General features: G+C 45.2%; 1 protein-coding gene across 4 annotated transcripts; it reads left to right on the forward strand.

Moving 5' to 3' along the window:
- The first annotated feature begins 976 nt into the window (after positions 1 to 976).
- On the forward strand, positions 977 to 26,117 carry LOC105474132 (prostaglandin E synthase 3). 4 transcript variants are annotated; one of them, XM_011728572.3, is made up of 8 exons: positions 978 to 1,310; positions 16,100 to 16,213; positions 16,351 to 16,420; positions 17,926 to 18,024; positions 19,430 to 19,519; positions 23,465 to 23,527; positions 24,917 to 24,941; positions 25,220 to 26,117. In XM_011728572.3, coding segments are annotated over exons 1-8 (483 nt in total). In that variant the 5' UTR covers positions 978 to 1,308; the 3' UTR covers positions 25,240 to 26,117. The 4 variants fall into 4 exon arrangements, with proteins under 4 accessions (XP_011726876.1, XP_011726874.1, XP_011726875.1 ...); XM_011728571.2 differs by lacking the exon at positions 978 to 1,310 and adding an exon at positions 1,799 to 2,083; XM_011728574.2 differs by lacking the exon at positions 23,465 to 23,527 and having other exon boundaries at positions 977 to 1,310.
- Positions 26,118 to 27,043: the final 926 nt, after the last annotated feature.

Genomic DNA, 27,043 nt, shown 5'->3' on the forward strand with positions numbered 1-27,043 from the left:
GTGAGCTATGGGCGCCCGGTCCAAAATGGCATTTGAGCTAGGGTCCAGTTTTCGTAGCTCCCACTACCTGTCGTGCACAACATAGACACTAAATACCTTATTGCTTATTATGAAGCCCCGTTCTTCAGAAACGTTTTATAGCACTTTCGTTAAACCTCCTTCCTGTTCATAATGCAGTGCACTCGAGTATTTTTCCCATACTCCACCGTTAAGTGGCCTCTTGGTAAGCAGGACTGTTTTGGGTCTCTTGGTTACTATCCCCTAATAGACCCTATTAGTGTGTTGCACGAAGCGACGGGGAACCCGTTCTCCCCCAAATGATGTGCGTGGAGACACCCAATGTCCTAGCCTCTCCATTCCCAGAAACCTAAGACTCTCCCACCAAATATCCTTCCTGTCTCATCTACAGCACTGAGGTCTCAAGGTAGGGGCAAAAGCCCGCCCCAAATGGCAAATGCTCCTCCTCCGCCAAGAACCTCCAATTTCCGCTGTCCCTAGACAGAGCCTCCAACCTTCAGAAAAATGGCGAGGTAGACCCAGGCCCTTGATTCTGAAGTGAGCCCTTTTCCACAGCACAGCCTTTTCACAGGTTTTTGTGGTGGAATGATTCCTCAGTGAACTGATTTACTCCCTCAAGAGTAACCAACCCTCCATTTTAGTTCTATAGGATCCCGACTCCGTGTCCCTCCGCCTCGGCCTTGCCTCCCACTGCCAACGCAGCCGTTTCTCAGAGAAATCGCCCAAGGCGCATGGCCGGGCAGTTGGGCCACCAACGGTTTTCTAACGCGAGAGGACAGCGAGGGAGGAGAGGCGGGAACGCGTAGCGACTAGCAGGGGGCGGGGTGGGGGTGGGGTGGCGGACGAAGGGCGGGGCCGACGCCAGGAAGGATCGCGAAGGAGCTGGGAAGCCCCGCCCTTTCCGTAGATATCTCTAGAAAGCCGCGCCGGACGCCGAAAACAAGGACTGCGCACGCGCGGCGGTAAGGCCCGGGCATTTTGCTGCGTCACCAGCCGCCGCCCGGCCTTACCACCCCTCGTTTGCACGCACGCACGTTCATTCTCCGTCCTCGCGCCCGTTTTCCTACACTTTCCTCTTCTCCCCGACCGGAGGAGCCGCTCTTTCCGCGCGGTGCATTCTGGGGACCGAGGTCGAGCCCGCCGCTGCCGCCGTCGCCTGAGGGAAGCGAGAAGAGGCCGCGACCGGGGAGAAAACGCGGAGTCGCCACTGGAGAGAAGTCGACTCCCTAGCAGCAGCCGCCGCCAGAGAGGCCCGCCCACCCGTTCGCCCGTCCCCCTGCCCCGTTCACAATGTGAGTGCGACACCCCGCCGAGGGAAGGTCGCCCAGAGTGAGGCCGAGGCCGCGTTGGGGGCTCCCTGGAACCGGCCCTTGCCCTCCCTCTGCTTTTGGCCCCCTACCCTTTCTCGCATCGGTGGTGGCAGTCGTTCCTGCCTGGGGGCGGGAGGTCCAGGATCCTTGTTCCGGTTACCGTTGGCGGGTGGAGGACATTTTTCCTCCAGATGTCTGCTTCCCCCACCCCTGAAACGTCCCTTGGCTTCCCTATACCGGAAATCCTACTTTTTCCCTCTTTGGCTGTCTGGGCTACTGGCTTCCTTAGGTAACTTCACCTTAGGCCTTAAGCTCCCCGGAGCTGCTCGCCATGCGGCGCCGTGAAGCGTGAACCCTCGTGGGTCGCCTCGGCTGCTTGGGCGCTCCGGTTCTGCTGCTTTGTGGTCCCCGGGCCAGGCCCTGAGTCGAGTGCACCTGTGGTGGGGGCCGCCAGGTGCCTGGCGGAGCTCCTGGGAGAGCCCCACGCGGGCCTAGCCGTGAGCGGCAGGTACTGCTAGGCAACTAGAGTGAAGCCATGCCCACGCCGCAACATACTTCTCTCTCCAGTGTCTGGGTTTCTTGAGTGTGGGTACTTGAAGTCCGCCTCGTAACTCCAGTCTCTTGAAAACACGGGAGGTTGCCAAAACTCAGCCGCTTCCCTGGCAGCGAGGAGGAGTTACCGTTGAGCAGGTAGTTCTGCACGTGTCTGCTTTGGAAAGACACGGATATTTTCTGTGTTCCATGTTAAACCTGAGGTGAGGTTTCACTATCCTGTAACTGTGGGATGAAATATGTAATAGGCGTGTAATTAACCTACTGTTGTCCTAAAGAGTTTAAATTTGTGTTGAGATTCTATGGTAGTCTTCATTTTATGATGATAAAGGAAACCTCGGCGATTTTAACCGAGTAAGAATTCTTGGCACTGCCACGTACAGTGGGAACTGCCGGTTTTACAGGGTTTTGTTTTAGTTTTTGGTTTTTTTTTGACGGGAGGTTATTTTTTAAGGTACTAACTGCGTCCTAAAAGGTATGGAGAGCAATTAAGGGGGAACCTTTTTTTAAAAAATACTCCATTCAGAAGAGAGATGAGAGGGAGTGACTTTGTGGAAAAGTAAGAAGGGTTTGCTTGATTCAAAGTCATGATACTGACGGCTAGAAATCTAAAGGAATGAGTGAGGGATACACTGAAGCGAAGTTTATCACTGGAAACAAGCTTCTAGAGCACAGCATGTTAGAATTTTTGAGGGAGCCCCCTCCCCGAGAGTGATACGTAATCGGGGTTTTTAAAAGTTTGAATCAGGCTGGGCGCGGTGGCTCACACCTGTAATCCCAGCACCTTAAGAGGCCGAGGTGGGCGGATCACCTGAGGTCGGGAGTTTGAGACCAGCCTGAGAAACCCCGTCGCAACAAAAATACAAAAAATTTAGCCGGGCGTGGTGGCACATGCCTGTAATCCCAGCTACTCGGGAGGCTGAGGTAGGAGAATCGTTTGAAACAGGGAGGCAGAGGTTGCGGTGAGCCGAGATCTTGCCATTGCACTCCAGCCTGGACAACAAGAGTAAAACTCCGTCTCAAAAAAAAAAGTATATAAAATAGCTTTTGTTTTTCCCTTTGAAATCTCTCATAAGTAATGTAGAAGGGACATCAGTCTTAACCTTTCATACTCTGAAAATCTGTAAGGGAAAATTTTTGTCAGATAAGGCATTAAGCAGCTTTTAATAATAGAGCCAAACAACATATCTTTTCGTGAAAAATGTTTAAAATGGGCTCGAAGTAGAAGCACTTTCTGGAGGGCACATGAGATATCTAAATAGGTAAGGAACGGCTAAGTTAGGAAAGTAAATTTAAAAACTTGGGTGAAAAGTGTAAGGCCAGGCGCGGTGGCTCACGCCTGTAATCCCAATACTTGGGAGGCTGAGGCAGGTGGATCACGAGGTCAGGAGTTAGAGACCAGCTTGGCCAATATGGTGAAACCCCGTTTCTACTAAAAATACAAAAACTAGCCGGGCGTGGTGGTGCACTCCTGTAGTCCCAGCTATTCGGGAGGCTGAGGCAGGAGAATCGCTTGAACCCAGGAGTCGAAGGTTTTAGTGAGCCGAGAGTGCGCCACTGTACTCCAGCCTGGGCAATAGAGGGAGACTCCGTCTCAAAAAAAGTAAGTGTAGCAGTAGAGAGACAATTCCAAAAAGCAGCCTCTCTAGTTAAAAAAAAAAAAAATGGTACCTTCATGCCGGGCGCGGCGGCTCACGCCTGTAATCCCAGCACTTTGGGAGGCCAATGCGGGCGGATCACGAGGTCGTGAGATCAAGACCATCCTGACTAACACGGTGAAACCCCGTCTTTACTAAAAATACAAAAAATTAGTCAGGCGTGGTCGCAGGCGCCTGTGGTCCCAGTTGCTGGAAGCCTGAGGCAGGAGAATGGCGTGAACCCGAGAGGTGGAGCTTGCAGGGGGGATCGCGCCTCTGCACTCCAGCCTGGGCCACACAGTGAGACTGTCTCAAAAAAAAAAAAAAAAAGCTACCTTCAAAACGAGTGATCCGGCCGGGCGCGGTGGCTCACGCCTGTAATCCCAGCACTTTGGGAGGCCGAGGCGGGCGGATCACAAGGTCAGGAGATCGAGACCACGGTGAAACCCCGTCTCTACTAAAAATACAAAAAATTAGCCGGGCGCGGTAGTGGGCGCCTGTAGTCCCAGCTACTCAGGAGGCTGAAGCAGGAGAATGGCGTGAACCCGGGAGGGGAAGCTCGCGGTGAGCCTGGGGGACACAGCCAGACTCCGTCTCAAAAAAAAAAAAAAAAAGTGTTTTGAAGAGACCAGCTAAAATATTATTTTAAAAATATTCAATATATTCCATTTAGTAAATTCTTCAGGGACTCTTACCAAGCTAAAGACTTAAATGAATTTACAAAATAAAAGTTGTAAGTCAGTTATTTGAGGTGGAAGAAGCTTTTAATGGGTCGTCATCCAGTCTTAAGAAGAATCTGGCTGGTAAGGGCTTATTTCGTTGATAACTTGTTTTAAAAGTGTGGTAGTGTTTTGTTTTTTTTTTGAGACAGGGTATTGGTCTGTTGCCCAGACTGGAGTGCAGTGGCGCGATCTCAGCTCACTGCAAACGGTACCTCGTGGGCTCAAGCGATCCTCCTTGCCTCAGTGTCCGGAGTAGCTGGGACTGCAGGCAAGCACCACCGTGCCTGGCTAATAAGAAAAATATTTTTTAAGCTCTGGGAAGAGATATATTTATGCTGGGTGCCTTAAGGGCTTGGGAGTGTGTTTTCTCATTTGATTTACCTATTTGTTCTTTAGCGATTTCGTAGTTACATTTCTTTAAATCTTAGGTTATAAAAGTTTGTCTGATAGTTTACATAAAAGCTCTTAATTTCGAACCTATCTTGTAGAAGGCTGGGATTTTAGGACCTTCCCCCACTTAAGATTTTCCGCTTAACTTTGCCAGAGGGTGCTACTTCGCATTTTTTGAATCATTGTCGTTGGACCAATTAAAAACAGATGAAAAGTAAAATGTTTTATTTACTTTACCGATATTTTAAGTTACTGTTTTTCCTGTTTAATGTCTTGTATGTAATTAGGAAGTTGTCCAGAAACTTGTATCTCTGATTTTGGTAAAAATCTTACTTTCCCTCACTCAGCTGTGTAGGAATGAATCCCTGAAATAAAATTGTCCATCTTTAGCCTGCAAAACAAATTGTCAGAGTGAACATAATGCTATATTGTTAATTTCTATAACTTTCTGATGGTGGGTGGCCTTTGTTCAATATTGATTTCCTGTGCACTGTAACCTGGCAACTGGAGTTTTAATTTTTCTTCCTGTGTTCAGTTAGACTTTAACTAGAAGGCAGTAGAAACTGGAAGTGAAAAATCTCTTGAGTGTAAGCCAGTGTTTTATTGCTAAATTAAGGTTCTCCTGCCTAATTGAATTTTCTCAGTTTAAAAATCTTCTACAAGCTTTATCATTTTTGGGTCTTGTGGTTAGCGATTGTCTCTTTTCAGGAAAAAAGATTGTAAATATCAACTGTTCAGAATCAATCTACTTGTTAAACACCTGAGATCATTGACGTGAGTTCAAAAAATAGCATATTTTGCTATGGAAATAGTGTATTGAACTTTTTACTATTTACTGTATGGATTGGCAGTGATAGTTTTTGGTTTTGGTTTGTTTTTTGAGACGGAGTCTTGCTCTGTTGCCCAGGATGGAGTGCACTGGCGCGATCTCGGCTCACTGCAATCTCCGCCTCCCGGGTTCAAGCAATTCTCTGCCTCAGCCTCCTGAGTAGCTGGGATTACAGGCGCCTGCCGCCATGCCCGGCTAATTTTTTTTTTTTTTTTTAAGGCAGAGTTTCTCTCTTGTTGCCCAGGCTGAAGTGCAGTGGCAAGATCTTGGCTCACCACAACCTCCGCCTCCCGGGTTAAAGTGATTCTCCTGCCTCAGCCTCCCAGGTAGCTGGGATCACAGGCATGTGCCACCATGCCCGGCTAATTTTGTATTTTTAGTAGAAATGGGATTTCTCCATGTTGGTCAGGCTGGTCTCAAGCTCCCGACCTCAGGTGACCCGCCCACCTTGGCCTCCCAAAGTGCTGGGATTACAGGCCTGTAAGCCACCGCATCTAGCCTAATTTTATGTATTTTTAGTAGATGTGGGGTTTCACCATCTTGGCCAGGCTGGTCTTGAACTCCTGACCTCATGATCCACCCGCCTCGACCTCCCAAAGTGCTGGGGTTATAGGCGTGAGCTACCGCCCTAGCCGGCAATGATAGATTCTGGAATGAGGCTGCTTCCCTGCTTCCTCTGTATACCTTTGTAAAATTTTTTTTTTTTTTTTGGAGAGGGAGACTCATTCTGTTGCCCAGGCTGCAGTGCAGTGGTGCAGTCTTGGCTCACTGCAGTCTCCGCCTCCTGTGTTCAAGCGATTCTCCTGCCTCAGACTCATGAGTAGCTGGGACTACAGACATGTGCTTCTATGCCCAGCTAAATTTTTGTATTTTAGTAGAAACGCGGTTTCACCCTGTTGCCCAGGCTGGTCTCAAACTCCTGAGCTCAGGCAATCCTTCTGCCTTGGCCTGCCAAAGTGCTAGGATTACAAGTGTGAGCCACCACACCTGGCCTTTTTTTTTTTTTTTTTTTTTTAATAGAGACGGGGTCTTACTGTGTTGCCCAGGTTGGTGTCAAACTCCTAGACTCAAGTGATCTTCCTCCCTGGTGCTGGGTTTACAGGTGTGAGCTGCTGCACCCACCCGATCCTTGGTATACCTTTGAACTTGCAGTTTTCCAGGAATATTTCTTCTTTTATGAGACGCTGTCTCACTGTTTTGCCCAGGCTGGAGTGCAGTGGTGTCATCACTGTCTGCAGCCTCAAACTCTCGGGAGGCTACTCGGAGGCTGAGGCAGGAGAATTGCTTGAGCCCAGGAGGTGGAGGGCGGAGGTTGCTGTGAGCCGAGATCAGGCCACTGCACTCCAGCCTGGGCAGCAGAGTGAGGCTGTGTCTCCAAAAAAAAAAAAAAAAAAAAGGGGGGGGGGGGCCAAAATAGGATTGGAACCCAACATTTCTGACAGAAGCCTTATTTTTTTCACTTCACAAAAAGGGACGGTAATTTATCCGGCAGTCCTTTTATTGCAAAATAAATAACCATGTCTGTATTTCCAGTTTGTTTTATTATATAATCTAAACTAGGTTCTGCATACTTGACAATATGATAATGGAATCCTGAGAATCTAAAATTCGTTATGGAGGCAGTGAGTGAGTGATATTTGACCTTGTCTTTCTTGAACAAAGAAAAATTCTTTTGGCTCCTGGGGATATTAAAAGAAGAATGCTTCAGGGTCTAAAATCAAAGCACGGAATCAATTTTTTTTAAAAAAGAGGGCTCAAAAGATGGAATGTGGAAAGTCACAGAGTTGCTTGATAGAGAAGTGCTAAGTCGGTATGCATGGTGGTTCATGCCTATAATCCCAGCACTTTGGAGGCCACAGCAGGTGAATCACTTGAAGTCAGGAGTTCCAAGACCAGCCTAGACAACACGGTGAAACCCCATCTCTACTAAAAATACAAAAATTAGCCAGGCATGGTGGCGCACTCCTGTAGTCCCAGCTACTTGGGAGGCTGAGGCACAAGAATCCTTGAACCTGGTGGTGGAGGTTGCAGTGAGCTGAGATCGTGCCAGTGCACTGCAGCCTGGATGACAGAGTGAGATTCTGACTCAAAAAAAAAAAAAAAAAAAAAAGTGCTGGCCGGGTGCGGTGGCTCAGGCAATAATCTCAGCACTTTGGGAGGCTGAGGTGGGCAGGTCACCTGATGTCAGGAGTTCGAGACCAGCCTGGCCAACCAGCATGGTGAAATCTCATCTTTACTAAAAATGTAAAAATTAGCTGGGTGTGGTGGCGCACACCTGTGATCCCAGCTACTCGGATGGCTGAGGCGAGAGAATCACTTGAACACAGGAGGCAGAGGTTACAGTGAGCCGGATCGCGCCAGTGCACTTTAGCCTGGGTGACGGAGTGGGACTCCTTCCCCAAAAAGAAAAAAAGGTGCGAAGTTTTGAATAAAACATTACGTTGAATAGCTTTCACCTTTGTATCTTAGAGTGGAAATCACCACATAAAGGAACTAACTAACCAGCACAGAGGTTCACAAACTTTACTGGTGTATAGTGCCCTTGGTGTCTGAGGAGTTGTGCTCTTAGGCCAAAAGGAGTAACTAGCAGTTCATTTGATGACATAGTTGTATCAAAGCAACATAAGTAGATTGTCTTAACAGCCTAGTAGCTATTGGAAAAACTAATTTACACTGTTGGAAAGAATATATATAGTTTTTTATATAACCATACCTATTAATGGAATGTGTATGGCTTTTGGATACTATATAACTTCTCAAACCTTGAAATGAGTTCTGTCATCTCACTTCTTGTTCCCCATTGGTGGTTTTTTTGTTTGTTTGTTTTTTTGGTGGGGTGGGTATGAGTACCTGTGTTTTTTTGTTTGTTTTTTAATTACAGCAACCACCAGAAATTCAGTTTTGAGAAGATGAAACTTAATGGAGGGATTTGCAGTACAAGCTCATTGAAATTGAACAACCTCAAACTAATAGTTTTTTTGGTGTCTTGGCTATTGTTGAGTATAACTGAATTATTCTGAAATTTAAAATATCCCAAGGTAGTTGTGAGTTCCTCCATGAGGCCCTGATATATCTTGGCACATGATTGGTAGCCACAGGACTAGCAGGTTTATTCAGATCACTTTTTCAGAAAGTTTTATAGTACTACAGCTGATTACAGAAGATCTGAAATATCTTACGGTTTCCCTGGGCAATGAGTATGTGTGAGACAGAGCTTGGCATCAGACATTTATAGGCAGGGTGTTTGATACCTAAGAAGGGAAAACCGTTTATGAACTCCGGAACTACTTTTTTCCTTTCCATAGTAGAACTTTGATGTCTTATTCCTCACATATTACAAATAGGTATTTTTTGTTTTATTTATTTTTGAGACGGGGTCTGGCTCTGTCGCCCAGGTTGGATTGCAGTGGCGTGATCTCGGCTCACTGCAGCTTCTGCCTCCTGGGTTCAAGCAGTTCTCCTGCCTCAGTCCCCTGAGTAGCTGAGATTACAGGCACCCACGACCAAGCTCGGCTAATTTTTGTATTTTTTTTTAGTAGAGTCAGATTTTCACCATGTTGGCCAGGCTGGTCTCGAACTCCTGACCTCAGGCGATCCACCTGCCTCGGCCTCCCAAAGTGCTGGAATTACAGGCGTGAGCCACCACACCCAGCCTGTTTTGTCTTTTATAGTAAAACGTACATTGCACATAGTAAAACTATCAAGTGGATTAAAATAACTGAGGCATTTTCCTAGCAAATTGTTTACATCTAGCTTTCCTGGTGCATCAATTTTTTGTAGTGGGGTGCTTGCAGTGTTTTATAAATTAGAGTTAAAACTCACCAGTTTAATACTAACATATTACAATTATGGTATTTAGGAACAACTACGGTCTCTGTCCTTTTAAGGCTGACAAAGAGACCTTTCAGACAGGACTATAGAGGATTTTAGGTTATGCAAAATTTAATTGCTTGGATTGGTGTATATAGCCCTTCTATTGAGCTGAGACATGCTTGTCAGATCAGCATGGAATAGGCTGGGCACTGAGCCTCTTGCCTGAAATCCCAAGCACTTTAGGAGGCCAAGGTGAGAGTATCATTTTGGGCCAGGAATTCAAGACCAGCCTGGGCAACACTGGGAGACTACATCTCTGCCAAAAAGAAAAAAATCACTGGCCATGGTGACACATGCTTCTAGTCCTAGCTAACTGGGGATACTGAGGTGGGAGAATTGCTAGAGACAAGGAGTTTGAGGTTATAGTGAGCAAGGTTGTACCACTGCACTCCAGCCTGAGCCACAGAGCAAGACCCTGACTTAGAAAGAGAAGCATGGGCCGGGCGCGGTGGCTCAAGCCTGTAATCCCAGCACTTTGGGAGGCCAAGGCGGGCGGATCACAAGGTCAGGAGATTGAGACCACAGTGAAACCCCGTCTCTACTAAAAATACAAAAAAAATTAGCCGGGCGCGGTGGCGGGCGCCTGTAGTCCCAGCTACTCAGGAGGCTGAGGCAGGAGAATGGTGGGAACCCGGGAGGCGGAGCTTGCAGTGAGCCGAGATCGCGCCACTGCACTCCAGCCTGGGCAACAGCGTGAGACTCCGTCTCAAAAAAAAAAAAAAAAAGAGAAGCATGGAGACCAGTAGTGATGGCTCACATCTAATCCCAGCATTTTGGGGAGCCCAGGGCTGGCAGATCACTGGAGGCCAGGAGTTCAAACCAACCATGCCAACATGGCAAAACCCTGTCTCTACTAAAGATACAAAAATTAGTTGGGCATGGTGGCGCACCTGTAATCCCAGCTAGTTGGAAGGCTGAGGCACAAGAATTGCTTGAACCCAGAAGGTGGAGGCTGCAGTGAGCCGAGATGTGCCACTGCTGCACCCCACCCTAGGCAACAGAGCGAGACAGCCTCAAAAAAAAAGCATGAATGTCCACCTGTGGGGTTGTTTTGCTTTAAGTAGTAGATTATTTACATAATGTATGCAGAGGTGGAAATTTTGCATCTGTAGGTATATTACTATTAAAATGAACGAACAGTCGGCCGGGCGCGGTGGCTCAAGCCTGTAATCCCAGCACTTTGGGAGGCCGAGGCGGGCGGATCACAAGGTCAGGAGTTCGAGACCACAGTGAAACCCCGTCTCTACTAAAAATACAAAAAATTAGCCGGGCGCGGTGGCGGGCTCCTGTAGCCCCAGCTACTGAGGAGGCTGAGGCAGGAGAATGGCGGGAACCCGGGAGGCGGAGCTTGCAGTGAGCCGAGATCGCGCCACTGCACTCCAGCCTGGGCAACAGCGTGAGACTCCATCTCAAAAAAAAAAATGAACGAACGGTCTTACACAGTGGTTATGAGTTTAGCCAGTGTTAGCAGAAAGGCTAGATATAAATGCAGTATAATTAGTTTAGAAGCTAGAGTTAAAGCTCAACTCAACCCCTTCACCATATGTTTTGGGTTTGTTTGTTTAGACAGAGTCTCACTCTGTCACCCAGGCTGGAGAATGGTGGTGTGATCTCGGCTCACCGCAACCTCTGCCTCCCGGGTTAAAGCGGTTCTTCTGCCTTAGCCTCCCAAGTAGCTGGGATTACAGGCGCCCACCACCATGCCTGGCTAATATTTGTATTTTTAGTAGAGATGAGGTTTCACCATGTTGGCAAGGCTGCTGTTGAACTCCTGACCTCAGGTGATCCACCGGCCTTGGCCTCCCAAAGTGCTGGGATTACGGGCGTGGTCCACCACGCCCAGCCCTCTCCATTTGTTAATAGGAGAAAAAGAGATGGTGTAAGGCAAAAGGAGACTTCATAAACGTTGACTTTCCATGTTTGTTTTGTTTGTTTGTTTGTTTGCTTATTTATTTTTGAGAAAGTCTTGCCCTGTTGCCCAGGCCGGAGTGCAGTGGCGCCGCCATAGCTCACTGCAATCTTCATTTCCTAGGTTCAGGTGATCCTCCTGCCTCAGCCTCACAACGAGTAGGTGAGACTACAGGCATGTGCCAACACACCTAGCTAATGTTTTTACATTTTTAGTAGAGATGGGGTTTTGCCATATTGGCCAGGCTGGTCAGAAACTTGGCCTCAAGCAACCTGCCCACCTCAGTCTCCCAAAGTGTTGGGATTATAGGTGTGAGTCACTGCAACCAACCCAATCTTCCTTCCTCCCTCTTCCCCCCTTCCTCCCCCTTCCCCCCACTTCCTCCCTCTTCACCGCCTTCCTCCCTCCTCCCTCCCTCCCTCCCTCCCTCCCTCCCTCCCTCCCTTCCTCCCTCCCTCCCTTCCTCCCTTCCTCCATCCCTCCATCCCTTCATCCCTTCCTTCCTTCCGTTCTTGTCTGTCTTTCTCTCTTGACGGAGTTTCACTGTTGCTGCCCTGGCTGGATTGCAATGACATGATCTCGCCTCACTGCAACCCCTGCTTCCCAGGTTCAAGCGATTATCTTGCCTTAGCCTCCCAAGTAGTTGGGATTACAGGCATGTGCCATCAGGCCTAGCAATTTTTTTTTTTTTTTCTTTTAAGTAGAGATGGGGTTTCACTGTGTTGGTCAGGCTGGTCTCGAACTTCTGACCTCAGGTGATCCTCCAGCTTCGGCCTCCCAAAGTGCTGGGATTACAGGCGTGAGCCACCACGCCTGGCACAGTTCTCCTTTCAAATGAGGGAATATGTATGTGTTTATTCCTGATTCAGGATAAGTGTAGGGCACCCTCCACCCACTTGTAGTTTGTTTTTTGTTTTTTGTTTTTTGTTTTTTTTGAGACGGAGTCTCGCTCTGCCGCCCAGGCTGGAGTGCAGTGGCCGGATCTCAGCTCACTGCAAGCTCCGCCTCCCGGGTTTACGCCATTCTCCTGCCTCAGCCTCCCCAGTAGCTGGGACTACAGGCGCCCGCCACCTCGCCCGGCTAGTTTTTTGTATTTTTTAGTAGAGACGGGGTTTCACCATGTTAGCCAGGATGGTCTCGATCTCCCGACCTCGTGATCCGCCCGTCTCGGCCTCCCAAAGTGCTGGGATTACAGGCTTGAGCCACCGCGCCTGGCCCCACTTGTAGTTTTTGGGGGTTTTTTGTTTCTTTTTTGTTTTCGTGTTTTTTTATTTTTGAGACCAGTTCTTGCTCTGTCATTCAGGCTGGAGTGCTGTGGCGTGATCTCAGCTTACACAGCCTTAACTTCACAGGCTCAGGTGATCCTCCCACCTCAGTCGCCATGGTAGCTGGAACCACAGATACATGCTACCACACCCACGTTAATTTTTTTTTTTTTTTTTTGAGACGGAGTCTGAGTGCAGTGGCCAGATCTCAGCTCACTGCAAGCTCCGCCTCCCGGGTTCCCGCCATTCTCCTGCCTCAGCCTCCCGAGTAGCTGGGACCACAGGCGCCGCCACCTCGCCCGGCTAGTTTTTTGTATTTTTTTAGTAGAGACGGGGTTTCACCATGTTAGCCAGGATGGTCTCGATCTCCTGACCTCGTGATCCGCCTGTCTCGGCCTCCCAAAGTGCTGGGATTACAGGCTTGAGCCACCGCGCCCGGCTTTTTTTTTTTTTTTTTTTCTTTTTAAGACGGAGTCTCGCTCTGTCACCCAGGCTGGAGTGCAGTGGCCGGATCTCAGCTCACTGCAAGCTCCGCCGCCTCGGTTTACGCCATTCTCCTGCCTCAGCCTCCCGAGTAGCTGGGACTACAGGCGCCCGCCACCTCGCCTGGCTAGTTTTTGTATTTTTTAGTAGAGACGGCGTTTCACTGTGTTAGCCAGGATGGTCTCGATCTCCTGACCTCGTGATCCGCCCGTCTTGGCCTCCCAAAGTGCTGGGATTACAGGCTTGAGCCACCGCGCCCAGCCTACGTTATTTTTTGTGGAGATGGGGGGGTCTTGCCATGTTGCCCAGGCTGGTCTCAAACTCTTGAACTCAGGTAATTCATCTACCCTGACCTCCCAAAGTGCTGGGATTACAGGTGTGAGTCACCATGCCTGGCCCCCCATTTGTAGTTGTGTTTTGTTTTTTGTTTTTGTTTTTTGGGGGTTTTTTTGGACACAGTTTTTGCTCTTATTGTCCAGACTAGAGTGCAATGGCTTGATCTCGGCTCACTGCAACCTCCGCCTCCCAGGTTCAAGTGATTCTCCTATCTCCGCTCCCGAATAGCTGGTATTACAGGCATGCGCCACCTCGCCTGGCTCATTTTGTGTTTTTAGTAGAGATGGGGTGTTTCCATGTTGGTCAAGCAGGTCTGAAACTCCCAACGTCAGGTGATCCACCAGCCTTGGCCTCACAAAGTGCTGGGATTACGGCCGTGAGTCACTGCGCCTGGTCTGCAGTTTTGTGTTTTGTTTTGAGACGGAGTTTCACTCTTATTGTCCAGGCTGAAATGCAGTGGCATGATCTCAGCTCACTGCAAACTCCGCCTCCTGGGTTCACGCCTTTCTCCTGCCTCAGCCTCCCGAGTAACTGGGATTACAGGCGCCCGCCACCACGCCCAGCTAATTTTTTGTATTTTTAGTAGAGATAGGGTTTCATCGTGTTTGCCAGGCTGGTCTCGAACTCCTGACCTTAGGTGATCCACCCACCTTGGCCTCCCAAAGTGCTGGGGATTACAGGTGTGAGCCACCGCACTCGACCCTGTTTGTAGTTTTAATGTGTTAGCCAACTTGTGTAAAGGGTCAGCCAGTAAATATTAGGCTTTGCAGGCCACAAATACCTCTCTCATTCACATTCTTCTTCTTTTTTTTGGTCTCATTCTGTTGCCTAGGCTGGAGTGCAGTGGTGTAATCTTGGCTCATTGCAATCTCTGCCTCCCGGGTTTGTTTTTTTTGTTTTGTTTTGTTTTTTAATATTTAAAAAATGTAGGAATCATTTTTGGCTCATGGCCTAACCACAGGTTTTGATAATTTAAATTTGTTTTATTATCTGGGACGTGATTATAAGCTTGCTAAGGCTTTTTTCCTTTTTGAGACAGAGTCTCGCTCTGTCACCCAGACTGGAGTGCAGTGGTGTGATCTTGGCTCACTGCAACCTCCACCTCCTGACTTCAGCTGATTGGCCTGCCTCAGCCTCCCAAATAGCTGGGACTACTGGCGCATGCGACCACACCCCGCTAATTTTCGTATTTTTAGTAGAGACGGGGTTTCACCATATTGACCAGGCTGGTCTCGAACTCCTGACCTCGTGATCCACCTGCCTCTGCCTCCGAAAGTGCTGGGATTACAGGCATGAGCCACCGTGCTGGCCCTCCCTGTGCCCCCCCCCACCCTTTTTCTTTTTTTTTTTTTTTTTTTTTGAGACAGAATTTCACTCTTGTTGCCCAGGCTGGAATGCAATGGCACGGTCTTAGCTCACTGAAACCCCTCCACTTCCCAGGTTCAAGCGATTCTCCTGACTCAGCCTCTTAAGCTGAGATTACAGGCATGCACCACCACACCCGGCTAATTTTTTTTTTTTTTTTGAGATGGAGTCTCGCTCTGCCGCCCAGGCTGTAGTGCAGTGGTTTGATTTCAGCTCCCTGCAAGCTCTGCCTCCCAGGTTCACACCTTTCTCCTGCCTCAGCCTCCCATGTAGCTGCGACTTAAGGCGCTCACCGCCACGCCCGGCTACTTTTTTATGATTTTAGTAGAGACGGGGTTTCTCCATGTTGGTGAGGCTGGTCTTGAATTCTCGACCTCAGCCTGCTAAGGCTTTTATAAGAAAGTATCACACACTGGGTGGCTTAAACAGCAGAAATTTATTTCCTCACATTTCCAGGAGGCTGAAAATCCAAGGCGAAGGTGTCAGCAGTCCTTTCCTTGTTTCCTTGGTTTGCAGATAGCTATTTTCTTTCTTCCCTCTGTGTTAATCTCTTCGTATAGAAGGACAACAGTCATTGGATTAGGGTCTACCCTAAGACCTCATATTTACTTAATTGTAACTTAAAGATGCTATTTCCAAATATAATCACATTCTTAAGGTGTACTGGGGGTTAGGACTTCAATGTATTAATTTTGAGGAAACTGATAAAATTCTAGATTGCTTAATTTGAGGAAAGGAGATTCATTCTCCTGGTTTTAGTGAACTTAAAAAGTAAAGCTCTGATGTACCAGTTTTTTTTGTTGTTGTTTTGGGACAAGAGTCTCTGTTGCCCAGTTGGGAATGCAGTGGCATGATCTCAGTTCACTGCAACCTCCACCTCCTGGATTCAAGTTATTCTTGTGCCTCAGTCCCAACCCTCAAGTATCTGGGACTACAGGCCGCATAACCATGCCCAGCTAATTTTATTTATTTATTTATTTATTTATTTATTTATTTTGTATTTTTAGTAGAGTCGGGGTTTTGCTATGCTGGCCAGGCTGGTCTCTAGCTCTCCTGGCCTCAAGTGATCCACCTGCCTTGGCCTCCCAAAGTGCTGGGATTACAGGTGTGAGCCACTGCACCCAGCCAAGTAACATAATTTTTGATAGGACTAGATAAATGGCTAACACTACTAAGCATTGTTTGGTTTTTGAATCCTTCCTACTATGAAATTGGAATCATTCTGAAACTAAATCTTGTTAGACCCTTAGGTTTTAACTTGGAATGTAGCTGTTAGGGTAAAAATGTAGTTTTTGTTTAAAATTGTAATGAACTGCCCTGAAATAATGCTATAATAGTGTCGAAGGTTAGTATGTAAATGTTTAATTAATGAATTCCAGCTTGACTTTCCCCACTTTAATCCTTTTGTAGGCAGCCTGCTTCTGCAAAGTGGTACGATCGAAGGGACTATGTCTTCATTGAATTTTGTGTTGAAGACAGTAAGGATGTTAATGTAAATTTTGAAAAATCCAAACTTACATTCAGGTAAGTTAAGCTTTTTATCCAGTGATATAAAATAGTAATTCACACAACTGAATAACTTGGCTTGTCTTTTCGTTGAAGATATTATTAATCTTTGTCTCTTTGAAGAGGCTTAATTCTTTCTTTATTATTTTATACAGTTGTCTCGGAGGAAGTGATAATTTTAAGCATTTAAATGAAATTGATCTTTTTCACTGTATTGATCCAAATGTAAGTAGTCTTGATGCTTTAATCCAGATTTAAGTTGTGAGGAAGCAGACATACCAAGTATTCTTTTTAGCAATAAGCATTAGCTCTGTTTTTCTTAACAGTGAGGTAGACTAGGTATATTTACATTTTGTAGAATATTTCCTCCAAAATTGGTTTCTGCATACTTTTTGTTTTTGCTATCACTGTTTGGGCTTAGAGAAGTATCCTTGAGGCTTGTTTTATTTTTTGTTTTGTTTGTTTTTTGTTTTTTGAGAAGGAGTCTGACTCTGTCGCCCAGGCTGGAGTGCAGTGGCCAGATCTCAGCTCACTGCAAGCTCCGCTTCCCAGGTTTATGCCATTCTCCTGCCTCAGCCTCCCGAGTAGCTGGGACTACAGGCGCCCGCCACCTCACCCGGCTAGTTTTTTTGTATTTTTTAGTAGAGACGGGGTTTCACCGTGTTAGCCAGGATGGTCTCGATCTCCTGACCTTGTGATCCGCCCGTCTTGGCCTCCTAAAGTGCTGGGATTACAGGCTTGAGCCACCGCTCCGGCCGTTTGTTTTGTTTTTTGTTTGTTTTTGTTTTTTGAGACTACTGCAGTGCAATGGTGCAATCCTGGCTCACTGTAACCTCTGCCTCCTAGGTTCAAGGGATTTTCCTGCCTCAGCCTCTGGAGCAGCTGGGATTACAGGCCCATGCTACCACACCTGGCTAATTTTTGTGTTTTTAGTAAAGACCATGTTGGTTAGGCTGGTCTCAAACTCCTGACCTCAGGTGTTCGCCTGCCTCGGCCTCCCAAAGTGCTAGGATTACAGGCATGAACCACCGCCCGTGGCCGAGGCTTCCTTTATCTGAGAATAGAATCTTTTTTTTTTTTTTTTTGAGACAAAGTCTCGCTCTGTCGCCCAGGCTGGAGTGCAGTGGCCGGATCTCAGCTCACTGCAAGCTCTGCCTCCCGGGTTCACGCCATTGTCCTGCCGCAGCCTCCCAAGTAGCTGGGACTACAGGCGCCTGCTACCTTGCCTGGCTAGTTTTTTGTATTTTTCAGTAGAGACGGGGTTTCACCGTGTTAGCCAGGATGGTCTCGATCTGCTGACCTCGTGATCCGCCCGTCTCGGCCTCCCAAAGTGCTGGGATTACAGGCTTGAGCCACCATGCTGGCCCAAGAACAGAATATTTAAACCATTCTGTGGCTATATCATTTTTAGTTAAAGTTTTTAAGGTTTTATTCTGTTTACCATGTGCAGGAAAGAAAAAAATGGTATCAGGTTAAACGTGAAACTTTGTTGTAGTACAGGTTATTTCAGTAGGAAGTACAAGGGAAAAAATAAAATTTTTTAAAAATGACAGTTATAGTGGTTTGGGGCAATTGGATAATTTGAAGTTTTTAGTAGTCAAGGGCATGTTTCTTTCAGAGTCCAGAGAAAATTTAGGTAAAAAAATGAAAAAGGTGAGAAATGACAAGCTACTTTCTGTCATGTAGCGATACTGGAAAGATAAATGGTATGATGGTCCTTTTGTTTTTAGGATTCCAAGCATAAAAGAACGGACAGATCAATTTTATGCTGTTTACGAAAAGGAGAATCTGGCCAGTCATGGCCAAGGTTAACAAAAGAAAGGGCAAAGGTAGGTTTTGTTTTCCTTTTTTGAAAAGTTTGATGTTTTTATTGTAGGTAATAAAAGATACACTTATTTGATGTAAGGAATATACTGCTGTGTTTTTGTTTCACAGCTAAGTATAAAGCCTCATGTTCATGTTTTTTGTCTACTCAGTTTTAACTTAATACGAAGTGTGATTAGAATATCAGTTATTAACTGGTGTAGAATCTTTTGCACTTAAGAGATAGACTTTGCATAAATTACTCAGCTATCAAATGGGAGGGGACAAAGCTTGGTGAAAAAGTAAATTAATCAACTGAAAATAGTTCTTACTAGTAAATTTGTTTTCAAAAGGTGTGTTTAACAATTTTCAGTGTTTTTTTTTTTCAAAACCAGGGTCTCTCTTTGTTACCAGGCTGGAGTGCAGTGACACGATCTCGGCTCACTGCAGCCTCAGCTTCCCAGGCTCCAAGTGATCCTCCCCGCTCTGTCCCCCAAGTAGCTGGGACTGCAGGGGCATGCCACGACACCTGGCTCATTTTTGTATTTTTTGTAGAGAAGGGGTATCACAATCTTGCTCAGATTGGTCTTGAACTTCTAGGCTCAAGCGATCTCCCCACCTCAGCTTCCCAAAGTGCTGGTACTATAGGCATGAGCCACCACACTGGCCTAATTTTTTTTTTTTTTTTTTTTAGATAGTCTCATGCCACTCACGCGAGAGTGCAGTGGTGTGAACATGGCTCACTGCAGCCTCCACCTGGGCTTAAGCGATCCTCCCACCCACCTCAGCTTCCCAAATAGCTAGGATTATAGAAATGTGCCACCACGCCCAGGAACTTTTTTTGTTTTTTCCCCAGATACAGGATACACTATTGCTCAGGCTGTCTCGAATTCCTGAAGGATTACACAACCAATCTTTCCACCGTGGCCGCCCAAAGTGTTGGGGTTACAGGTGTAAGCCACCCCATTTAGCTTAGTCTATTCTTTGTGTGCTAATTACATGCCCTCATAAAAATACAAAGTCGCAGTTCAAAAAAATGTTGTTTTGCCAGGGACCAGTAGCCATGTGGTGCCTGTTGTAGTTAAAAGCGACGCTGGAGGGTGAAGTGGGAGAATTACTTGGCCCAATTCTGGGTTGCAATGCCATATGTCAGTCAGGTAACCATGCTAAGTTAACATCAGTATGGTGGTGTCCCAGGAAGCGGGGACCACCAGGTTGCTTGAAGAGTTAACAAGACCCTTGATCAGAAATGGAGCTGATCAAAACTCACATTGATCAATAATGGGATTGCACCTGTGAATGCTTGCTGCACTCCAGCCTGGACAACACAGCAAGACTTGGTCTCTTTAGAAGAAAAGAAAATGCAGTCTTAAGGTTCATACCAAATGCAAATTAACCTAACCTTAGGGTGATGTTTGTATTGATTTATAGCTTAATTGGCTTAGTGTCGACTTCAATAATTGGAAAGACTGGGAAGATGATTCAGATGAAGACATGTCTAATTTTGATCGTTTTTCTGAGGTAAGTTCCATTAAATGGACGTCTCCCCACTCGAAGTACACAGTACCTGTCTGTAGTCAATTTAATTTGGTTTTGGGCACATATTCATGATGCGTGTTATTTTTAAGACCATTTTAATGATTTTAAAAGGAATCAGTGTTAACTGCGAAAGTTAATGTATTAAGACTAACACAGCTAGTTTGCTAATTTCCTAATTTCATCATTGGGATTTTTTTTTTTTTTTTAAGCATGATTGCAGTAGTTGACTTGGATTTTGAAGCCATAAAATAAAACTATAAACTTTTGACCAGGCGCTTTGGGAGGAGGCCAGCACTTTGGGAGGCCAAGGCTGGCGGATCACGAGGTCAGGAGATCCAGACCATACTGGCCAACATGGTGAAACCCCGTCTCTACTAAAATACAAAAAAAATAAGCTGGGCGTGGTGGCGTGTCCCTGTGGTCCCACCTACTCCTGAGGCTGAGGCATGGGAATTGCTTGAACCCTGGAGGCAGAGGTTGCAGTGAGCTGAGATCGTGCCACTGGACTCCAGTCTGGCGAAAGAGCGGGACTATAAACTTTTAAACACAAGAATCATAGGCTGGGTGCAGTGGCTTATGCCTGTAATCCCAGCACTTTGGGAAGCCGAGGCGGGCGAATCACGAGGTCAGGAGTTCCAGACCAGCCTGACCAACATGGCAAAACCTCCCCTCTACTAAAAATACAAAAATTAGCTGGGTGTGGTGGCGTGCGCCTGTAATGCCAGCTACTCAGAAGGCTGAGGCAGGAGAATCGTGTGAACCCAGGAGGTGGAGGTTGCAGTAAGCCGTGATCGTTCCACTGCACTCCAGCCTGGGCGACAGAGCAAGATTCCATCTCAAAAAAAATAAATAAATAGGGCTGGGCATGTGACTCACACCTGTAATCCCAGCATTTTGGGAGGGTGAGGCAGGCGGATCACCTAAGGTTGGGAGTTCGAGACCAGCCTGACCAACATGGAGAAACCCTGTTTCTACTAAAAATACAAAATGAGCCAGGCATAGTGGTGCATGCCTGTAATTGCAGCTACTAGGGAGGCCGAGGCAGGAGAATCACTTGAACCCAGGAGGTGGAGGTTGCGGTGAGCCGAGATCGCCATTGCACTCTAGCCTGGGCAACAGGAACAAAACACTGTCTTTAAATTAATAAATAATTAAAATTACAAAAAAATAGCTGGGCGTGGTAGTGCACCCCTGTAATCCCAGCTCCTCTGGAGGCTAAGGCAGAATTGCTTGAACCCAGGAGGTAGAGGTTGCAGCGAGCTGAGATCACACCACTGCACTCCAGCCTGGGCGACAGAGCAAGACTCTCTGAAAAAAAAAAAAAAAAAGAAAAAATCATGGTGAAATGTTTACCATGAGGTATACAAAGAAAAAAGTTTAAGAAAGTCTGTTATCTGAGATGTCACCCAAATAACATGTTGCCATGACTGAAGAATAAATGATTCATCTCTTTGTAGGCAGAATAGACTTTATCAAATGTAGTAGAATAAAACTACAGAAAGAACATTAGTATGTAAATTGAATGCATCCTCATGAAATCCATTTCTCGTTGCTATTTGAAATTTTTCATTAACTAGATTTTGTATTTTGAGACCTTGAGTTAAATAAAAAGTGTCTAGCTTTACGTATGCAACTGCTTATTTAACAATTCTCTGCACATGACTCTGGCACGGTGATTTCAACAGGAAGGGAAGATGTTCTATTCATATTATTAGTATTTTTTAATTGTACCTTACGTGTAGCAGTTGGTGCCACAGTTTACCTAGTTGTGCAAGCCATTGTGTTGCTTAGGCAGGTCTTGAACTCATGAGCTCAAGTGATCCTCCTGCCTCAGCTTCCCAAAGTGCTGGGATTACAGGCCTGAGCCACTGCCCCCAGCCTTGTAACACTGTTTTGTTTTGGTTTTGGTTTTTTTTGCTATCTTTATTGTCCAGTTTTTGTTACCTCCTGAATATCTCTTGAATATGTTCAATTTTCTCTTGCTGTTTTATCTTAAACACAGTAGCGTTGCACTTGGTACATTTAGCATTTTTCTGCCCAAAGAAACTTAAAAGTATTCAATAGTGCTTTTCAAGGTAGGGAAACTCTTTCCCAGTTATTCATTTCATTCAAGATAGATTGCCCAAAATTTTTATACTGAATCCTTTTGTGTGTGTTTAATTAATTGAGGTAAGGGCACTTCACATGAAATCTACTCTTTTTAACAGACTATTTATTTGTTGAGATGGAGTCTTACTCTGTCGCACAGGCTGGAGTGCAGTGGCGTGATCTCAGCTCACTGCAAGCTCTACCTCCTGGGTTCATGCCATTCTCCTGCCTCAGCCGCCCGAGTAGCTGGGACTACAGGCGCCTGCCACCGCGCCCGGTTAATTTTCTGTATTTTTAGTAGAGACGGGGTTTCACCATGGGTCTCAATCTCCTGACCTCGTGATCCACCCGCCTTGGCCTCCCAAAGTGCTGAGATTACAGGAGTGAGCCACCTCGCCTGGCTATTTTTTTTTTTTTTTTTTTTTGAGGCGGAGTTGCACTCTTGTTGCCCGGGATGGAGTGCAATGGCACGATCTCAGTTCACTCCAGCCTCCACCTCCTAGGTTCAAGCAATTCTCCTGCCTCAGCATCCCAAGTAGCTGGGATTACAGGCTCCGATCACCACGCCCGGCTAATTTTTGTGTTTTTAGTGGAGACAGGGTTTCACCATGTTGGCCAGGCTAGCCTCGAACTTCTGACCTCAAGTAATCTACCCGCCTTGGCCTCCCAAAGTGCTGGGATTACAGGCATGAGCCACCGAACCTGACCATGCCCAGCTATCTTTTAACAGACTTTTACGTGCATGATACAGTATTGTTAACTATAGGCATAATGCTGTACAGTAGGTCTCTGGAACTATGCATTTTGTGTAACTGGAACTTCATACCTATTTAACAGTAGCAAGTCTGCATTTTCCCTTCCCTCCAACTCCTGGCAGCTACCATTCTCTCTATTTTTGTGTGTCTATCTTAGGTATCTCATATAATCTTAGGTATCTTATATAAGTGGAATCATGCAGTATTTGTCCCTGACTGGCTTATTTCACATAACATGACATGCTTCAGATTCTTCATTGTGTTTTGTCACATAAGGCAGATTTTTTTCTTTTAAGGCTGAATAATCCCTACTTTTAGGATGAACACATTCCATTGTATGTTTGACTAATCTTTTTAAGGTTCCTTCCAGGCTGGGTGTGGTGGCTCACACCTGTAATCCCAGCAGTTTGGGAGGCCGAGGCGGGCGGATCACCAGGTCAGGAGATGAAGACCATCCTGGCTAACACAGTGAAACTCTTATCTACTACTAAATATACAAAAAAATTAGTTGGGCGTGGTGGCAGGTACCTGTAATCCCAGCTACTGGGAAGGCTGAGGCAGGAGAATGGCGTGAACCCGGGAGGCAGAGCTTGCAGTGAGCCGAGATCACGCCACTGCACTCCAGCTTGGGTGACTGAGTGATACTCCATCTCAAGAAAAGAAAAAAGGTCCCTTCCAATTCTAAAATCTGAGTGATCATGTATTTTTGAAATCTGATTTTTTTCCATGCATATGTGATTTTATTTTTCTAAAATATAAACATTACAGAAATGGTTTAAACTTGAGAAAATAAGTTTCTCATCATCTGATAATAGTTTAGGTTTAAATCATTTATTGGTTCTTCACAATATCTAAAACCTTTTCTTTAGGGAAAATTTAGTTTTAATTTCCGTATAGGTTTTTAGAATTTTGTGTAATTGCTTATAATCTTCCTTTTCCAGAAGGGAAGATGCTTACATTTATTTTGCATTTTTCATTTGTGGATATCCGTGGCAGACCTAAGGTTTATTCTGAAGCATACAGCATTAATAATTAGGGCCTAACTTAACATCATTTTTAAAACTAATTTTTACACTTCAAATAGATGATGAACAACATGGGTGGTGATGAGGATGTAGATTTACCAGAAGTAGATGGAGCAGATGATGTAAGTCTAAAAGTTTTTTTCTGTTTACTTTCATACTATTAAATAGTAAACAACATATTTACAAATGGTTTTATATAGATTCAGGATTACTACTTTTCTAAAAAAAAAAAAATAAAGGGAAAAGCAATTTTTAAAATGTGCCCATTTTTGAGGAATGGGTATCTATTAGGGAACTGGTGTTGCCGTAGACCATTCCTAAATGGATCGCATTTCCAAAGAATAATTGTATAGAGACATTATGTAGTAATACCTTACTCAATTATAACAGTCGGTTCAGGCCGGTCGAGGTGGCTCACGTCTGTAATCCCAGCAGGCCGAGGTGGGTGGATTACCCGAGGTCAGGAGTTCGAGACCAGCCTGGTCAACATGGTGAAACCCTGTCTCTACAAAAATTAGCCAGGCATGATGGCAGGTGCCTGTAATCCCAGCTACTGGGGAGGCTGAGGTAGGAGAATCGCTTGAACGAGGGAGGTGGAGGTTGCAGTGAGCCAAGATCACACCATTGCACTCTAGCCTGGTCAGCAAAGCAAGGCTCCATCTCAAGGGAAAAAAAAAAAAGTCAGTTTATAGGGATTATTTTGACTAAGAAAGTAAATTAAATAGGTTTTATGTCAGGATTGGTCAGAGACTGATGAAACAGATGGATATTGGGAGGCAGAGACGGGTGGATCAGAGTTTGAGGCCAGCCTGGCCAAGATAGTGAAACCCTGTCTCTACTAAAAATACAAAAATTAGCTGGGCACGGTGGCGGGTGCCTGTAATCCCAGCTACTTGGGAGGCTGAGGCAGGAGAATCGCTTGAACCCGGGAGGCAGAGGTTGCAGTGAACCAAGATCTCGCCACTGCACTCTAGCCTGGGCGACAGAGCTGGACTCCATCTCCAAAAAAAACCCCAAAAAAAACCCAAAACAAAACGGACATTGTAAATCTGTAAGAGGAGGATGAGGATATAATAAACAACTATTCTCAACATCTTGTCAACCCCAGCATCCTGTTAACATCTCCCAGAAAGTTATTTAATGCTATTTAGAAAAATATATAATATTCACTCAACAGCTAGGATTAGAGTTCACTGTCTTCTGTCAATCTATTTTTCTTCATATTGATCCATGTTTTCTCTTGAATGCTGACATAGGTTAATTTAGGAATGGATTCAAAGGGTGGGCTAAACTGTCACCAAAAGGCGCACACTATTTTTTACAGGTAGATAGATCCTCTGCTGTACATCCATTCACCTTAGGTTAAACCTAGTCTTAAGTCCAATGACTAAATTTCTAGGCTTGGTATAACTACCTACCTGTGCTACTTTAGTCAAAAATAATAGCGCTTGAACTATTCAGGTAAACTCAAGTATTTGATCAGTTCGGTAACTTTATTTTCCCTCTTTCAGGATTCACAAGACAGTGATGATGAAAGTAAGTGTATGTAAAAAGTATGTTTACACAGTGATATTTTGCATCAAAAACCAAACTCAACTAGAGATGTTAACTTCTTTTGAAAAAAAGTAATTTTTTCTTTATGACCTTGAATAAATAACTAAAACAGAAATGTGAATAACTTGAGATAGCAAGACAACCTATTAATTTACTGGGGAACTATATAATTCAATTTTTGGTTGCTTTTCCTTTAAGATATTAAAATTGGTAGATTATTCCCATGTACTTTATACTAATATTTTTTACAATTCTTTCAGAAATGCCAGATCTGGAGTAAGGAGTATTGTCATCACTTGGATTTTGAGAAAGAAAAATAACTTCTCTGCAAGATTTCATAATTGAGAGAATTCCTGAGTTGATAGCTCTAAAGGCAGATGCTGTATTTGCCTACTTTAACCCATTTTTCAACCTGTTTGTTTTTTAAAAGGCTTCACTAAGGGTTGATATGTACCATTGTATGGGGCAATTTTAAGTCAGCTAAGGCAATAACCTTATGCATGAACATTTCCCAGACTTTCATGAAGCTGTTGAGGTCCTAAGCAATTGATGCAGCTGTTGTGATAAATAGAAACATCTCACCTAAGTCTCCTTTTCTTCATAACATAGATACTGACATGATAGGAAGCTCTCAGCTTAGGGAAAGATAACTAAATTTTAGATTATAGAACATGGATTCAAAAGTGGCTGGAACAAATTGGCTGACACCTTACTGGTAACCTGCTGTTCTCCTGGTGTTCCTTCAGGATTGTTCCACTAAAATTTATTTTTCAAAAAATTTACTTCACATGATTCTATGTAAGTGATCACTTGTCAGTGTTCCAGGTGTATCTTAGCTAAAACTAGAGAATGCCCTAACTTAGATGGTTTTTGAAGCCTATACATTTGGTATTGTTTGACCCTTAAGCTTTTACATCTCTTAGCATGGAGGACGAAGAAAGCTGTACATTGTTGCTTGAGAGTCTGTACATTTAGACCAGATTTGTATTTGCACTGTCAAGTATGGCAAATGAGTGAAAAATGTTTAATACACTATTGGATTTTTTATTTCTTTTTTTGATTCAGCTTATACCAGGGCTGAAAACCTCAATTTATGTTCATGACAGTGGGGATTTTTTTAAATGTCTACATTCTTTCTAATAAACTGTTGGAAGACTTCTTGGCTGTCCTTTTAAGTGTCTGGCTTACTGTAATTTTTATGTATTTGCCATTTACTGGAATGGAGTTATTTTTATTTGAGGAAGAATTTGGGATTATTCCTCTGTTTGAAAAAAAGAGGCTTGCTGTAATGTCACAGGAAACCTTTTAAAAGTGGATCTGTAATAGAATATTGTAGATGCACTTTGCAGCAGTTGGAAAAGAAAGTGTTGTGATTTGATTGAAATAAAACTAAATGTGTTGTCCTCCTCTAAATCTTTGAACTTCTGCATTTTGGAAGTTTTCATTCCCTCACAGCTTCTGTAGTTGTCATAACATAGAAACACTATGTCCCAGCTACTCGGGAGGCTGAGGCAGGAGAATGGCGGGAACCCGGGAGGCGGAGCTTGCAGTGAGCTGAGATCCGGCCACAGCACTCCAGCCTGGGCGACAGAGCGAGACTCCGTCTCAAAAAAAAAAAAAAAAAAGACAGACTACGTATTTCAGCACTTTTTTACGTCGGATATTCAGGACCTGTGTTGCAGGCAGTTAAAGTGCTGGTGATACAAAGATTAATATTTCAGATGATTGCTGAGCTCAGAGAGCTCACAGGCTAGGCTGGGGGAACAAACGAGACAAAAACTTGATAGGAAGTGTGATAATAGATATGCATAGTGCATTACGATATGTAGTTCTTAACTTCAGTAGGGAAAACATTTTATTTTTTTTGAGAGGGAGTCTTGCTCTGTCGCCCGGGCTGGAGTGCAGTGGCCGAATCTCAGCTCACTGCAAGCTCCGCCTCCCGGGTTTACGCCATTCTCCTGCCTCAGCCTCCCGAGTAGCTGGGACTACAGGCGCCCGCCACCTCGCCCGGCTAGTTTTTTGTATTTTTTAGTAGAGACGGGGTTTCACTGTGTTAGCCAGGATGGTCTCGATCTCCTGACCTC

Source organism: Macaca nemestrina, chromosome 10, assembly GCF_043159975.1.
Source record: "Macaca nemestrina isolate mMacNem1 chromosome 10, mMacNem.hap1, whole genome shotgun sequence".
Taxonomy (NCBI): Eukaryota; Metazoa; Chordata; class Mammalia; order Primates; family Cercopithecidae; genus Macaca; species Macaca nemestrina.

What these genes read in the sequence shown, in the direction of transcription:
- LOC105474132 (XM_011728571.2), top strand. An exon ending in AAATCCAAACTTACATTCAG is followed by an intron (nt 16,214 to 16,350) that starts GTAAGTTAAGCT and finishes TATTTTATACAG; the next exon opens with TTGTCTCGGAGGAAGTGATA. An exon ending in TAACAAAAGAAAGGGCAAAG is followed by an intron (nt 18,025 to 19,429) that starts GTAGGTTTTGTT and finishes ATTGATTTATAG; the next exon opens with CTTAATTGGCTTAGTGTCGA.